Source organism: Nymphaea colorata, chromosome 10 (assembly GCF_008831285.2).
Source record: "Nymphaea colorata isolate Beijing-Zhang1983 chromosome 10, ASM883128v2, whole genome shotgun sequence".
Taxonomy (NCBI): domain Eukaryota; kingdom Viridiplantae; phylum Streptophyta; class Magnoliopsida; order Nymphaeales; family Nymphaeaceae; genus Nymphaea; species Nymphaea colorata.
The window spans coordinates 14,585,838-14,603,208 of NC_045147.1; the positions used below are offsets into that span (position 1 = coordinate 14,585,838).

Consider the following 17,371-nt stretch of genomic DNA (forward strand, 5'->3'; position numbering starts at 1 on the left):
CCGTTCTGATTGAGAAAAATACCTTGATCCTGAATTTCCCATCAACTGATAAATTTGAATCAGATCATTTGTGGTAGAAATATTAATTCCTGTTTCACTTATTACATTCAACTTTTATTATCAGATTAACAGAATGCGGAATGTTGTTTCTAATTTATTTCGCGAGCCTTTTGTTTTTCCATGAAGTGCGGAATTCTAGACTTCCATTTTTGTCATCTAGCGTTGTTTTCAACGTTGTTGACAATACGCCATTGGTTGAAGTCAGATGTCCATCAACGAAATTATATCAAAACAGTGACATTTGGTGTCTCAATAATTGAGATGTAATTTTGCGTTCTTTTGGTTTTAGTTCGGCTTGGACATATGATCTTCTTCTTTTTTTAATGTATGCTTTCGTTTAATAGATTCCTCTTTCTTATTGTTTCGAGAAACGATCAATTCTCATTCTTTTTTTTTTCTATTGACTATTTTTCGATCTAGATGTATGAAAATTCTTTTTTTTTTCTATTGATTATTTTTCGATCGAGATGTATGAATTCATGGATTTATGTCTCCATATAGATATTGATCCTTTTCATGGGGATTCCGTAAATATCTCGTTTTAGAAATACAAAGTTTGAAACAATTGAACTTTTTTGGAAATTGGATGCAGTTACTAATCTGGCATAATACATGTGGTTTGATTTATATTATACGGTCAACGTACATTTCCTATTTCCTGGGCATCCCGGTCAATAAAGTATACACCACAACCGCGTTCTGCATGATCACATGCTGCAAACGACGGATGGAGTGTGTGCATTCCCATATATATATATATATATAATTGAATAAATACTTTGACTATCTGAATTACACAACCGTTTAACTTTGCAGTCCATTTATAGGTAATTGAAAGAAAAAAAAAAGTGAATTGATATTAACATACTAAATAATTATCAAACAGTCCTGATTCCTGATTAGAAAGCTCGGTTGGTCAGAGTCACTATTATCTATATATCAACCACTTGCCCAAGCAGCCGTACCTTTAAAGCAATGTTATCAAGATTGGCTGATTTGAATTGAAATTGGTGGCAAAGAAAATTCATTTGGTTGTTAATTCAAGAGCGCCGCATGTCATTTTTCAAGGTAAAATTTTGAGTCATTTTACGACCTTTCTATTTTCAATAACTTTTACATATTTTCATGTATTGTTATAAAAAAAAAAACGTTTTTAAATATTTGTTGCTGTTTCATAACCAATTCATGTTGAATTGGTTGATTGGACTTAAGAACTGACTTCCACAAAATCACATTAAAGTTGAGAAGGTAAATCAAATTAGCTTTATCTGGATTGCGAAGACGTTCGGTTCAAGATCTGATTTGCCTTTGGCTATGTTGCAGAAAAATTCAACATTAATGGCCTATTAACATTATTGGCTATGTTGCAGAAAAAAGGCTTGATTTTTCAATCCGTTTATTTATCAGAATCGTTTGGTTTGACCATAACATGTAGAAACAATATCGACTGCAACTAAAACAACCTGAAATAGTAAGATCCCAAGACTCTTTGTGTATAAAGTTTATTCCTTTATTTGATCCTTTCTACCTTCATGGTAGTATCCATATCACAACTTATTTACAGCAGTCGTCAAATGAGAGGATGAATAGACGTGTTCTGCATATCGAAGATGATTGATACTTTACAGAAATCATCAAAAGCCTGCAGGGGTTCCATCCTTTCTTGGGTCACTAACAGCAGTAAGGATTCCATGAAAGACTTGTTTGAGCAGGGGATTTTCTTTCCTGCTTCCATTCCGCTTGACTGGATTCTGAAGGCTATGCACAACAAGCTGGCAAATGGCACCGCCTGCTTGCGCCTTTAGCTCATGACCTCTTTGCTTCAGGAAAAGCTTTGTATCATCTGGTAGCTCAATGTGCTCCCCATTTATCAAAGTCCAATTCTCATACAAAACTGTGTTGGGTATCAACTGCAACAAAGACAGCCATGGCTTAGAAACTGCAGGATCATGTTAGGCATACCACTGCAAAATTAATGGTATATCATGTCTATGAAGATCAACTGACCAAGTTTGGATGCAAATGGTTCATATTATACAATTGAATTTAACTAGTTAGAGATGGCATTTAAATAGCTCCAAGTACAACGTAAACTCGGTATAATTTTTTTTTTTTTCGAGTCAAAATCTGAAATGAATCTGAATTTAACTAAAAATTTCAAATTAAAAAAATTATAAATGTCGGATAGTCATGAACTAATTGCAAGTGGTTTCTTTTAGTCGACACCATCTGTCTGCACGTCCAATTCAAATGCAATTAGACTAGAGCTGATTAGGTTGGACACTGTCATTCCTGCATCAGTCTGACCTGTTTAGATCCCTGATGGGGGCACAAATAGCTACTGCGAAAGAGAACCTAGAAATCCTCTTCCAAAGTGGCAAAGACCAACCTTAACTTTTTGGGCCAGAAACGAGGTGCTGTTGGCCGACAAATGCGCTGGGACAAAGAGTTGATCACCAGAAACCTTATGTTAAGGGTTTTGAACAGAAAACAAGTGTCATGTTGTGTCAAGTGTTTCGCTGACATTGTAATGAACTAGTTTACCTGATCCACTCTCTTACTCTCAGCAGGTGATATTGCGCGCTTTGAAGTTACAGACTTGTAGCACAGGTTCTGAACTTAGTCCAAACAGAAGGGGACTTTGAAGAACTACGTTGGCGTTTTTTATTTGTTCAAATTTGTTTAAGACCATCAAACAAGCTGAAAATTGACATTCAAATAAAAACCCAGCTCGTTTCATGCTTGAAGTATGATGGACGTCAATTCCTTGGTACAACTTGAGTTGCAAAGGAACTAATACTAACTCGCACTCCCTCGCCCAGACAGTCCGAAAATGGTGACTATCGGATAGACACAAGCAGTTCACCAAGTTATGGCCGCACAGACCAAGAAATAAATAGGGCAATCAACTAGCTAGATAGAACTATGTGTAGCCAAAAGTTTGCAATTCAAATTTGAAAATTTTGAGCAGGGTAGCGAGGAAAAAGTACCTTGTGATACACCCTTGGCTTTTGAACAGAAGCTTCTGCACCCATGGAAAGGATGAAATGGTTGATGAAGACCTGAATAACCGCTGGAATTATGAGCATCCCACCACTACCACCTATAACACCAGCCAGTTGGTTGTCCTGCGCTTCATTTTAACATTTATTAGTAGAATTTCATAATGCGATTTACAAGAAGAAATGTTTGCTCTCAAGATTATACATTAAGCTACGAAACTCATAGTTAATACCTTCAGCACTATAATCGGTGTCATGGAAGATAATGGTCTCTTGTTAGGCTGAATAAAATTAGATGGAGCTGCTGGAAGGCCACCTTCACCTGTATCCACTGGCATCGAGAAATCATCCATCTCGTTGTTCAACAGTATTCCAGTAGATGGCGAAAGGACCGATGCTCCAAAAGGGTAATTCACAGTGCTGGTCAAGGAAACTGCATTCCTTTCTGCATCCACAATGCAGAAATGGCTGGTTCCATGGTCTTGGAGCTGGCTCCATCTGCAAAGAAAGGACTGAATCTAATGACGACTGACCATGAGAGGCTGATGGTTTTATAATAACGTATATGTAACTCATTTACTTGGGCATGTAATAGTTTGGGGCGAATGTGGTGTTGTCTAGAATCTTCTTTCGAAGCTGTGCGGCAAACTCTGGAGAAAGCATGTCATGCTGGTAGCCCGTTATGTTTACAAAGTCCGGGTCGCCAAGATTCATTCTGATGGCGAACATGTGTTTGAGTGCTTCAATTAGACGATGTACGCCCAATGGACCATTTGCTGCATCCTCTGTTCCGTAGCCGGCTAGGATGTTCAAAACCTGATTCACAGCAGTAGCACCAATTTGTCATGTTTGGCTCTAGTGAATTATATGCAGAAAAGGGTATAGTTGGTTCAGGATGCAGATGAGAGGCACCATATAGATAGTTTTCGACAGCCACTGCCAATCAGGAATGCAAATTTTCGGATTCAGTTGGCCTAGCCATTACGACCCAGACCTGCCTAATCGTACATGAAGATGGATTCAGATACAGATGGATAATGGTATTCGCTAATCGAAGCTCCTACATGTAGCTAAATATATCTCTGTAAGAAGCAGAACTGCCACTCTGTTCAGCCGAAGTTGAGTTGGATTTGGAACTCATGATCCATGCGCATCTCCAGTACCAAAAAAAGTTCATCATTTGTTCAGGCATCACCCTTTAAGGCCGACGTATACCAATTCACCGTCACCCTGTTTCAACGCTTGCGGCATGCCGTTTCTTAGGCAAGCCACCGGAAAAAGTTTTCGATGTCATTACCCGATGACAAGAGGTGCAGAGGTTGGGGGCATTGGAGCCATACCGTCTTTTCAAGTTGGGAAATCTTAGGTCGATTCATTTATCTAACCATGTGAAGCCCTTTCACATTATAAGACAAAGGTTCAAGGCAATGAAAAATCAGAAATTCAGCTTACCAATGACAGGCCCAAGGTGCCACTGGAAGGAGGCGGCATCCCCAAGATCTGGTACCCCATCACGTCCACAGCAATAGGAGACCTGACTTCGACTTTATAATTTTGAAGATCTTGCATGGTTAGTATGCCTCCTGCATCTTGCACATCCTTCACAAGGTTCTCTCCCACGCTTCCATTGTAAAATGCCTTAGGTCCACATTCAGAGATCGCTTGAAGAGTGTCCGCCAGTTCACGATTATAGCATTTATCACCAGATTTTAGCAGTATACCAGCTGGGGCGAGCATGCGGCGCAGGCCAGGGTCAGCCATTATCAGCGTTTCTCTTCTCTTCATGGTTGCTGCAAGGTAAGGAGATACCAGAAAGCCATCCCTAGCAAGTTTTATGGAAGGAAGGACAAGCCTCTTCCAAGGAAGTCTTCCATATCTCTTCCAGGCTTCATGAAGGCCGGCTATCTCCCCGGGTACCCCCATGGAGAGTGCACCAACCACCTTTTTTTCTGGCTGCATATTGTACATGTCCTGTAATTTTGAAAATTTAGATTTTCAGCTTTCGAAATTTGGAAATTCCAATATACAGAATGTTCTGAATTTCACCTACAAATAACCTGAAGTTCATCGATGAGAAGGTGGTGCATTATTCTAATATAGATTTTCCTGGGAAAACTTCAACATATATGGACGCATAAGATCTATGACCTAAACATAAACGTTTTAGTTGCACGACTAATACTTATATGGGAGATTTACTTTGAACTTTAATTGCATTCCAGCAATGTAAAAGGTGCTCATGTAATTTATCTTCCAAAATATCCTTTTTTTTTTTTAGTACTTCATTGCTCCTTGAAAATATCACAACAGGGTATAGCATCTACGTCAGTGTTCATAATAGAGGACCAAGTATATGATTAAATATCTACCTGACATGCTTTGGAGATGATGAACTTGATTCAGATCGCCAAATTGAATGTCTATGTACTGAACATTCCTGGAAGAAGTTTGAGCTCTTAAATTTATGCAGCCACACCTTAAGCATTTGTGGGCTGCCAGTTTGAAGGTGAATAATTTATTAGGTTGACCACCGTTATCCAAGTTATTTATGGTGGCTCTAAACAAGATTTCCGCAGCCTAGTCTATTACTATTATTTTAAACTAATTAACTTTTATTTTATCGATTATTATATATTGGAAAAAAATTAACTTTTTTGTCGATTTACAACTGATTCAGTTGCACTGCTGAATCGGCCGATTCACCAAATCAGCCAGACAAAGCCGATCCTAATGGCACAAAGTATAACAACTATTGCACATGGGCCACAGCAGATTTACAAATGGGCCAGATCCCAATTGAAACTTTTATTTTTACTACAAGTACGACTTGGACCCTCAAAAAGTAGCACCGGTACCATGTCAGTTTGTTCAGCTTTATATTGTCAGCCCGTATTAAATTTACCTAATTTTTTCAACTTTATAAACTCTAAAATTAATTTACAATATTTTCTCTCATTTTAAAATATGAAAAGAAAAACCCGTGCATCCATTACCGAGGGAACCATAACGTCAAGTCTTGCGTGGCAGGCCCTTTTCCCAACTCCGAAATGATATTCAATTATGAGAGACCTTTTCGTGCCACCTCGTGAATGATTCGTTTGTAAGTGCCACTATTTTCTGACCACAATTAATCATATTTCCAACCGTTGACACTGTGTTCGGTATAGGTCCGTTCATTTCTTTTTTATTTAAAAATAATTAATAAAATTAAAATATTTTTACAAGACTTTTATCTCCTAGAGGGATAATATAGTATTATCTGAACTTTTGATGCGTAGTTATCTCCTCCAACAATTGGATACATGAGTTAAACGGTACGTTCGAAATAAGAAAAAAAAAACATTTAAATATAGCAAGTTAAATATATAATAACATTATCACTAAAAATATAGCAAGTTATTATACTTTGGGTGAGAAAGAGAGAGTTATAAACCACTGCTCGGAAAAAAAGAGTTGCAGGGTTCCCGTATTCTTTTGCTTTTGAGATTGTGGGCTTCATTAACGTTAAAAACGTAGATAGCGAATATGAACATCAAACTAAATCGCTTGACTTTATGCTGTGCCTCTTGGTGCTATTACAAGTGATTATACTTAATACGTGGCTTTCTAACAACAACAAAAAGATCTAACGTGCCCTTTCCTTTCCTACACGAAAAACAAAAAATAGAACTTGTAGTGAATGAGACGTAATCGCACTCCTAGCAGCATAAAACGGAAGGAGTATATAAAAAATGACACATTGATTTTGAACTTGAATTGCATTAATGAAATCTCACGCCCCACCCGTCACATCCAAACTCACCAACTACACCAAACCCTCGTTGTTAGAGTAAAGACACAAGTGGCCTCAGTTCGAGACTTCATTCTTAAAAGAAAAAGGAAAGCTCTTCCTTAATGTTTTTAAAGCTCTTAAAAGGAGACTGATGAATTGAGAAGAATCCGAAAGACAACTCAGTTACAAATAGAATAGATATTAGTGGATGACTTATTCCTGTGTTTGGAATTCCTCCCTTTTGGCTGAAAAAATTTCAACACAGATAAGCACCATGAGTAAATTATAGCTTAAAATTCAAGAGCCAATTTAAAGAGCATGTCCTCCATTGTTTAAATAATATTTTTAGAGGTCGTTGTCAGTTTGACAACACTAATACATTATTATTATTTCATGAATTTCTTCCTAAAAAATAGAGAGCAAATTCGCAAAACGTTGTTTTATAAATCAGTTCCATTTTTTAAGGCAGGTTCATTGAACAACAACACCCTTTCAATATAAAGTTTTATAAAAATATATATATACATATAAAAGACTTTTTCGGTTCTGCTTACTTTTTAGATGTGTTTATTTTGCACAACAATGAAGGCGTGAGGCAGAAATTACTTTCAATATGGTCCGTTAACGCAGCGACCATTTTCCAGAAAACCATTTTTAACCCAGGCGGTATTCCGGTGATCATATCTCCTAGAAAATGAACGGCGGTGATCGTATTCGTATCTCATCGCAGAGGGAGAGGGAGCGAGAGAGAAGTTCACCTTGTAGGCTGCTCCCGGTGCGGTCTCCCTCATATCGTAAGCGAGCGCCTCGCCGTCTGCCGACGATCTGACGACCAGGAACGATCCACCGCCGATGCCGCTCGACATGGGGGAGACGACCCCGAGGCAGAGAGCGGTAGCCACTGCCGCGTCGACGGCGTGGCCGCCCTCCCTGAGAACCTCCGTCCCGATGTCCGAGCATCGCGCGTCGTCCGCCGCGACGACCCCGTGCGCCGCATGGATCACGGCCCCTTCGTCCCCGCTGTTCCTTGTCCGAAGACTTCCAAGTATCCGGGCCATCTGAGGAGCTCCGGCGAACACTCCGATCGTAACCAACACCAGAACTGCAAACATGGACCAAGCCAGACATCATCCACTCGGTTTAAGTGAAAATTGAGTAATGAAAGCAAAGGGCCGACTCGCTAACCAAAAACAAGCACCAGAAAGAGCGAGCACAGATCAATGTTCAGAAAGCAAAGATCGAGCTTGGAAATGAAAGACTACTACCAAATTGTGTCGGTAAACGTACTTGTTGATATCAGAAGAACGAGGGGAAGACAACTCCGCCGCCGCCAGGCGACGCTCTGGTTATGGCTGAGAAGGGGCGTCCTCTCCATTGGTGGAGCTTAAGAGGGAGAAGGGGAAAGACACAGATGGAGGAGGACTCTTGGGAGCTTTAATCCTTTTATCTCGGCTGGTACCGAATGATGACAAATGATCCCGGAGTTTTCGCGGGGGAGAATTTCTATTATCGCGACAAATTTTCGTCATAAATGCGAAAAACCGTGCAAACATTCTGAGAAAACTCTAGATAAGTGCTTTAACTTTTGCTCACACGACCGAGTACGGGAGCCTCTGCCAAATTGATCGGTTACATTTGATTGCCAATTTGTTCACTTGGATCTGATTAAATCTGCGGTATTACAATAAGACATTCTAGGGTGAACATTGTCTAGAATTTCTCTTACATTCTAAATATTTTGAGGCTGGGTGTTAGGATGTCACATCCAAAACCCTGAGGTTTTTGCAAAACCAAATTCATCAAAACTAGATTTTCTTTAAACTCAATTTCATAACACACAAACACTTTAAAAACCTCGTTTAAAGGCGTCATCTAATGCCCCTTAAGTTATATCATAACATAAAAAAATGTATTCTTCGCTTTAAGGTAACATAGGGCAACGGTTTAATCATTTTCATATTTCAATATGATAGTGCAACTGTAAAAAAAGTTTTTGAAACATATATATGAAGATAACTCGAGTGTTTATGGCATTTCACATATTGTCATAAGGTGAAATGCCATAACTAATAGCTTCTTTAATATAAATATACCATAACAAGCAACTTATTCAATGAATATGGTCATGGGAGCGTTGAAATTATGTCCAAATAAATGGGCCTTAAGTGATATTTAATGGATGTTTAAATGAGGCGGGGTCCGTCCACAGTGGGCGACGGGTTCGGTTGCGGTCTCTACTCCGAAGAACGGAAGGCGTGGGCCCCTCAGTTCCCTTGCACGCTACATCCACCACCCGAAAAGCTGAAGCATGGGCAGGGGTGTGGCCGTAAAGCTGCTCAACGTTTACCATATTTTCATATTGGTACCTACTTCCTGTGTCCTTTTCTCGTTGTTTTCTTTTCCACATCCACCACCTTATATAGTGAGTGGATTCTAAGAAAAGATCATTTTTATATGGTAGGGTTTACCTATTAGTTATTGGTCCTTGTTTCTAGCTAAAACTTCAGCTTTGTTAAAGGAAACGACAAGATGTCGCCTTTTAGTGACAAAGTTGGCAGTTGACGACGAAAGTGAGGCCTGTATAAGGAGATAAAGTATTTTTAAGACTGTATACGAAAATAAAAGTAAAACCGCAAGGTGTTACGTAAAAGTGTTCAGAAAGGCTGGAATTAAAGGCGTCGAATAATGGAGTTGTTTTTGGGGTCCGGAAATCTGTCGTACATCATTGGCGTGTAATTGAATCTGGACCATCCATCCGAATTAGTTTGTGCGATCTGAATTAAGATCCGGACAAAGGATTGGCATTTGTAAGCTCGACTCCTTGAGCTTGAGCTTAAGTTAAAGCTTTCCTTACAAACTACTTGAGTTTGAGTTTACACAAGCTCGACTCGACTCGACTCGACTTGACTCGACTCGACTCTGCTCGTGTTTTTTTTGTTTGTTTATCTTTAAGGAATGTTGGTAACTTTGATGAATTTAAACCCTCTTTTCATTGATTTTATTTTTATTTAAAGAAAAAAAAATGAATCAGTAGACATAAGCAAAAAAAGAGTCAATTTTCGAGCTCAAGCTCAAGTCAAACCATATCTGACTCAAGCTGAGCTCAAACTTGGCTCACCTGCCAATATAGCCAAACAGATTGAGGACCAACTACAATCTAAATCCAAATCCAAATCCAAACAGGAGATGAATGTAAGGCCCGGTCGTAGTGTAAATACCACTAATTGAAGCATTTAGACATGACAGCTACCATGTGATGGTGTAGGCCACTGCCTATGCCAGCCCATGAGACCTTCTTTTGTGATGAAGTTGGACTTGGGTCCAGCAATATGCAGTGCCCATGCCCACCCTAGATCCAAGTCATTGTCTCGCACGCACCTAACCTACTAAGTCTTTTAGTAGGGGCAGAGCCAAAGTGGGGGTTGCATGGGCCTTGACCCTATCTTATTTAAAAAAAAGATACACGTAAATTTTTAAAAATTTCACTTATTGTATATAAAAATTTTGAAAATTGATATTTCGGTCCTAGTCAAAATTTAAAAACTTTAATTTAGCTTTCTCTCATGAAAAAATTCTGGTTCCGCTTCTGCTATTAGTGCCCTTTCGAGAAGGTATCTTGTTCATATCCATGGTTTTAAACACATAACATGGCCTATTGCAGCCCATGAGAGCTGCTGTTGTGATGAAGTTGGACCTAGGTCCAGCAACATGCAGTGCCCACCTTAGATCTAAGTCATTTTCTCGCAGGCACCTAACCCATTAAGCCAGAGAATGGTTAGCATGGGCAAAGCAAGGTAGGGTCCGCATGGGCCTTGACCCCACCTTATTTAAAAAAAAAAATACATGCAAATTTTAAAAAGTTTCACTTGTTCTATATAAAAGTTTTGAGAATTGATATTTCGGACCTAGTCAAAATTTAGAAACTTTAATTTAGCTTCCTTTCATGAAAAATTTCTAGCTCCGCCTCTACTGTCAATGCTCTTTTGATAAAGTATCTTGATCTGACAGTTTTGAACATGTAACATGGCCTTTGCCAACCCATGAGAGCTGCTGTTGTGATGAAGCTGGACCCGAGTCCAACATGTAGTGCCCACCCTAGATCCATGTCATTTTCTCGCAGGCACCTAACCTAGTAAGCGAGAGAGTGGTTAGGAGGGGCTGAGCCAAAGTGAAGCTTGCATGGGCTTTTGCCCCCACCTTATTTAAAAAAAAAAAATTACATGTAAATTTGAAAAATTTTCGCTTGTTCTATATAAAAGTTTTGAAAATTGATATTTTGGTTTTAGTCAAAGTTTATAAACTTTAATTTGGCATCTTCTTACGAAAAATTTCTGACTTCGCCTCTGCTGTCAGTGCCCTTTGGCCAAAATTTTCTGTCTTGCCGCTGACACTAGCAAGCGACCCGCCCCGACATAGATTTGGTTGGTGTAAGTATAGTCACAGAAAACACGTTTTTTTCGAAAAAAACAAGATAAATTAAATAGCCATTTAAAACTTTAGAAAGGGCATTTTTTGAAAAAAAAATGTTTAAAATGAAAAAAAGGCGTTTTGAACACATTTTTTTCACTTTTTTAATTCCAAACAGTTTTTTTTTTTTATTTGTTACAAATCTACTTATCTTGATGTTTGTGTTATTAATTTTTCACTTATTTTATTTTTCCATCATTTTTAGTTTTTTAATTTTTTTTAAAATTTACCATATTTTTTTTATTTTTCTACATTATACCCTAAAAAACCTCATCATTTAAAACTCCGAGACATTATTATACACCTAACGTGATATCCCATTTTAAAAAGTTTGGTTCTCAAACTAAAACTGAAATTACTAGGGTTTGTTTAAAAATTAACAACAGTAAAGTAAAAATTTGTTTTTTGAGATGATACAAGAAGTTGCAGATCTATTGCTTTTTTCCTGTTCTCTCTGTTCCTCAAATGGTGGTTCATATGATTCCTTGCCCTCGACAGTACATTTTTTATTGCATAATCTTACATGGACCAAGATTTGTACAGAGAAAAGAGTTGTTGTTTTGTTGCTTGATTCGACCAAGACGGATTCTTCTTCATCTGCGCGCGGATTTGCAGGCCAAAGTACTGAATCGCCGGTGATGGATATGTGGGCGGCCGTGCTGGCAGTACAGAACCGTGAGTGCTTTGTGCCTTGACTTTGAAGAGATCGATTTCAAGGTTGGTACCGACGCTGTCAATTTTCCCAGTCCTGCAGGAAGATGAAATGCGCCATTGATCACGGGCAGGGCTTAGTTACCAGGTGCCAAAAGATCCGACTGTTTTTCTATATAAAAGATCAAAAGAAAGCTCCTCTTTACTTTCTTTTTACCAGTATGGTTATAAAATCTTACATAAATGTATGACCCAAGAGCCTTGACAACAAGACATATTTGGGCCATTTCACTGAGGCACTAGATTCATTCTCTACTGATGTTATAGAATGATGAGAACTGTAATGCCAAAATGAGCTTTGCTACATACATTAGAATTTAGACTTAAAGACATGAAGGAGATCAAGAGTTCAAGACATCTTAGATGGGGACAAACGCCAACTACTTAAAATAAAAAAAATTCTTTACTTGAAATGTTATGCCCAATCTAGAGCAGCAAGGATCGAAATCCTAAGTGGCGTTTTATTTGTAGCTAGGAGCCGGAAATTTGTGGCTGAAGGGCACTAATATGAAAAATTGTAAATTCAAGGGGCACCAATATGTGACAAATTAAATTATGCCATCAAATTAATTATGTGGGTCTGTGTGGGCAACTGCCCATACTTAGCTCTGCCATTGTGTTCTCCCTTGTCTTAGGAAGTGCCCTATAGGCAGGAATTGACATTTACGTCAAGAATATATATATATATATATATATATATATATATATATATATATATATATATATATATAGAGAGAGAGAGAGAGAGAGAGAGAGAGAGAGAGAGAGAGAGAGATCATTCGACCAAACAGCAAGATCTAAAAGCAAACCCCAAGTGATGAGGCCAGGGGAGGCAGGCCATTTCGATGCTATAATGGGACAAGCACCTTTTCCTTTGTTGCTCGAGTGGGACGTGACCATGAGAAGTTGTCGCCTGTGTAGAATCCCTGTCTATTTATGGAATTGGTTTACGATCCAGAAATTTTTATCCAAGGGGCAAACGTAAGAGCTTTGAATCGGGTCCAAAGAATCCCATATAACTGGATCCGGGTTTTTTTTTTTCTGTGTGGGCGGGTGCCCTGCCATTGGTGCAGAGGAAAGAAGATTTAATACTTTTTCCCTCCCTTATAAGAACAGTGTGTGTCTGTAGATTGTGGGCTTCAACATGGGCACCAGGTGGGTATCCCGCCCAGCTTCAGGCTGTCAAATCAGGGTCGGGCCGATTCAAACTTGTGCACAATTAAATATATATTATAAAATTATATTTTATATGTTTTTATATTATATATATATATATATATATATATATATATATATATATATATATGATATTTATATATTAAATATAAATGTTTACTTATTTTTTATTTATTAAAATCAGGTTCTTTTGTAGTGATCTTCTGGTATTTGGAATTTTCTTACTGATCGATATCCAAATTCAATTCCTTAGAAGCTGACATGGTTTCGTTAGTTATACATCTGGATTCATCTGAACCCGATAAGGTATCTTGTTTAGATCCACGGTTTTAAACATGTAGCATGAATAATAACTAGAAGTTGAAATTTGTAACCATTTAGAAGGAAATGCAAACCCATCACTTTTGTTGTCCCGTTTGGCTAAAATTTTTAGATTTCTTGACATTTGGTGTTTGCTTCGCAAGAAATTAAGTAGAGTTTTATCCTACTAATTAAAGCATTTAGACATGACAGCTACCATGTGCTGGTGTAGGCCACGGCCTATGCCAGCCCGTGAGACCTTCTTTTGTGATGAAGGTGGACTTGGGTCCAGCAATATGCAGTGCCCACCCTAGACCCAAGTCATTGTGTGGCACGCACCTAACCTACTAAGTCTCTTAGCTGGGGCAGAGCCAAAGTGGGGCTTGCATGGACTTTGACCCCACCTTATTTAAAAAAAAATTACATGTAAATTTAAAAAAAATATCACTTGTTTTATATAGAAGTTTTGAAAATTGATATTTTGGTCCTAGTCAAAATTTAAAAACTTTAATTTGGCCTTTGCCTCTGCTGTCTGTGCCATTTTTCCAAAATTTTCTGTCTCACCACTAACACTAGCTAACTAGTTAGAAAATGCTGGTTTCACATGAGCGATTAAGATCTAAATCATGGTATCACCATGCTTTGGGCATATTTTGCAACTGGAATTAACTAGCTATGAGGTGGAATGGACTTTCTATTAGTACAGGTGATTAAACTGGTCGAGACATGAGTTGATAATGGCGAACGACTCGCCGAGAAAACGTCTTTTTTTCGAAAAAAACACGATAAATTAAATGGCCTTTTAAAACGTTTAAAAAAACTTTTTTTTTTGAAAGAAATGTTAAAAACAAACAAAAACGCGTTTTTGACAAATTTTTTTCACTTTTTTTAATGCCAAGCAGTTTTTTTTTCTTTGTTTTTTATTTGTCGCAAATCCACTTATCTTTTGATGTTTGTGCTATTAATTTTTCACTTATTTTATTTTTCAAAAATTTTTAGTTTTTATTTTTTTAAAAATTTACCATATTTTTTCATTTTTTTAGCTCACCGTATTATACATGACAAAAACCTCGCCGTTTAAAATTTCGATACCTGTGGCTATAGTGTAAACCCAGTTCTTCTGTAGTAGGCTTTCTCGTTTCTTTCACATTTTGCGACTAAAACTGAGGAATGAACTTGTATACTTAACAGATTTAGTGTTAGAACAACTTCATGAAGGCAGCTCAAACTGCGTTTCTCGATGAAGTTATGGCCCTCCTGAAATGAGATCGTGTAGGCGAAGAAGCTGTTCGATTCTATCCCTCGTAAAGAAGCATGTAATGCATTATAAAAAAAAGTTCATTCAAAATGTATGCACCCTCTAAAAAGAAACACTAAGACCTCCTTTCCCCCTGCCACTATGGTCGGGGCCTATGTCAAGGTCCCGGAGGAGTAAGATATGCCCATAAAGTATAAAGTAGAATGTTGTGATCCCACCGTTTATAGTTCAAGGGAGTAACAGTCACGACAGTAGCGAAACTACTTGTTCGCTCGAATGGGCCACTGCCCACTCCAGCCCATCAAAAATTTCACTATAATGCGTTAAACTTACATTGTTATGACTTTAAATTTATATACAGTGCCTACACCAAAGTTGTGTCACCTATACAAGTGCCTCACTGATAAAAAATCTTGGCTCCGCCATTGAGTCACGAGAATTTCGTCTAGTCACCTATGCTACACTCCTTGGAGCATTCAAATGTATGAAGTCCAACATCTATTAATTGTAAAAAGAATTACAAGTTCTATAGTATATTTGCACATGATGATTCTTTGTTACTTGTACATTCAAATTGGTTTCCGTCATGTTTGAGGACAGGTGACCCAAAAAGATCTTGGAAATTAAGTTTGTTCCTTCATCCACCCTCGAGCCTCTTTCTCGCATTTCATCAGCTTCATTTCAAGCACATTGGCTGAGATCAAGGCAGTCTTGAGATAATTCATCCTGTGATAAAATTAAATTTTCAGAAGTAAATTTGCTTGTTCCTACATGAACATCGAATGTTCATTTAGAAGCAAACCACATCAATCTTTGCCTCAACTCGCATTTTAAGTAAGCCATGTCTTTATGTGCTAGCAAGAAGGACTTGATCATTAAGCACATTGATGCTATAAGAAAATGTGTGACGCCTCATTTTGAAAAGTTTAGGTCAATATTTAAGATCGTGAAGAATTTTGAAAGACTCATAAAAAGATTGTTAAATGATTGGTTGTCCTGGTTCTTATCTCTGTTAGGAGATGAACCAAACTACTAAGTGCGGATTAGAATCAGTCAAGCTCCATATGGAAGTGGGCTGGATTGTTACAAAATGCGGTCTATTTGATTGATGATTTCCAAATTAACATGCTAAAACTAATTCTGCAGTTCTAAAAAGTTGTGACAATGGGCTCAAATGGATCAAGTTCAAATTACATGAAACTGATGCAACAAAAAATGACAACAACTATTCCAGCTCGATTGCACTCGTCTCAATTAGGGGCGGAGCCAAGCTACAGTAACTTTAATTCGTAATTCGGTCTCCCTTATAAAAAATTACTAACTTCGCCTTTAGTCTCAACCATGATGTGATTATGAATATTGTACTTAGATCCAACAGCCAATAGCCTGGTTTCTTTTTCTCCAAACTTTATAAAAAACCAACATTGTGCTCCTGCCAAACGGGGCATTCTATATGTACATGATTGAGTGCAAAAACTTATGGATATATATGCTCTACGTGATCTATGGCGATGACCAGATTCTTAATCTTTAATCTCCAAACTAAACTATGTAGAAAAACATCATTTTTTTAAATTCTGGAATAATGATATGAAAAGTTGGTATTAATTTGCCAAATATTAGCTGCATATTCACACCCATTTTCAAATCCTAGAAAAATTGATATTATATGGGGTTGATAGAATATTGGTAAGTCTAACATAGTACTGAATTTGCTTGAGAGCATATGCATATTTTATAAGTTTTTTTTTGTAAACATAGTAGGCAAACTCATGAATCAGACCCGTCTAATTCTGGAGTCAGCATATCAATCAATTGGCTCGGGGACTTGTCCAGGTCAGGTCAGGTCACAAATTTGTTGTGTATTTTTGCTACAATTTGATCAAAAGGTTAAACACATGTCTATAATATAACGGCTAAATATCAAGTAAAGACCACTAAATGGCCATAGTTTGCAAACACAAACACGTAAACTACAAAATAATAGCTACTAATAAGTAACATGCGCTACATTACTTTATTTTTAATAAACAGCTATAGTATTATTTCTTCGTGTTATGGAACACTAGAAAACCCAATCCTCTAAAATTCAGTAGTATATAGTATATATTAGGTCAAGCCATTGATCCTGACCCACTTCGTTGGCTGGGTTTGCCAATTATATTTGAAAATATGGATATGAAAATGGGAAGTGTGATCTGATTAATGTCTTATTAAGAGCTACGGAGAGATACCAACTGTATTAAAATAACCTAAATTGTTAAACTAAGTCACTTGTCTAACCATTCTTTCTTTCTCATTAAAAGTATTTAACACTTTTTTTGTCTAACAAGCTTCTACGAGCATAGCATAGTTGGTAAGTTTGACAGACCAATAAAAGTCTGATCATCAGTTTGATTCTCTTAAAGATCGTTTGACTGTTGTCCATTAAAACAGGACAGATAGGATGTCATACTGTTGTTCTGTCTTTATGGACAACAGTCTCACTAACGACTTTTTTCGAGATATGTTGTTCTTGTTCTACATTCAAACAATGTTGAAGCATAATGTAGTTGGTTATAATTAGCTAAATGTCATTTTGTATTCCTTGCTATACATATTTAAGAGCAGGAGTCTCCTAAACAA

The 17,371-nt window shown here is 37.7% G+C and overlaps 1 protein-coding gene across 1 annotated transcript; it reads right to left on the reverse strand.

Moving 5' to 3' along the window:
• Positions 1 to 1,548: 1,548 nt before the first annotated feature.
• LOC116263310 (glutathione hydrolase 3-like) lies at positions 1,549 to 8,267 on the reverse strand. The gene is made up of 7 exons (XM_031643001.2): positions 8,122 to 8,267; positions 7,593 to 7,936; positions 4,515 to 5,033; positions 3,643 to 3,878; positions 3,296 to 3,560; positions 3,051 to 3,188; positions 1,549 to 1,970 (listed from the first exon to the last, which is right to left on the reverse strand). The coding sequence occupies exons 1-7, from the start codon at positions 8,207 to 8,209 to the stop codon at positions 1,695 to 1,697; spliced, it is 1,866 nt and encodes a 621-aa protein (XP_031498861.1). The 5' UTR covers positions 8,210 to 8,267; the 3' UTR covers positions 1,549 to 1,694.
• Between the last annotated feature and the right edge of the window lie 9,104 nt (positions 8,268 to 17,371).

Coding starts and splice junctions, on each gene's coding strand:
- LOC116263310 (XM_031643001.2), bottom strand. CDS start 8,209: ATGGAGAGGACGCCCCTTCTCAGCCATAACCAGAGCGTCGCCTGGCGG. Junction 7,937..8,121: donor CGTTCTTCTGATATCAACAA/GTACGTTTACCG, acceptor CCATGTTTGCAG/TTCTGGTGTTGGTTACGATC. Junction 5,034..7,592: donor CACCGGGAGCAGCCTACAAG/GTGAACTTCTCT, acceptor TCAAAATTACAG/GACATGTACAATATGCAGCC.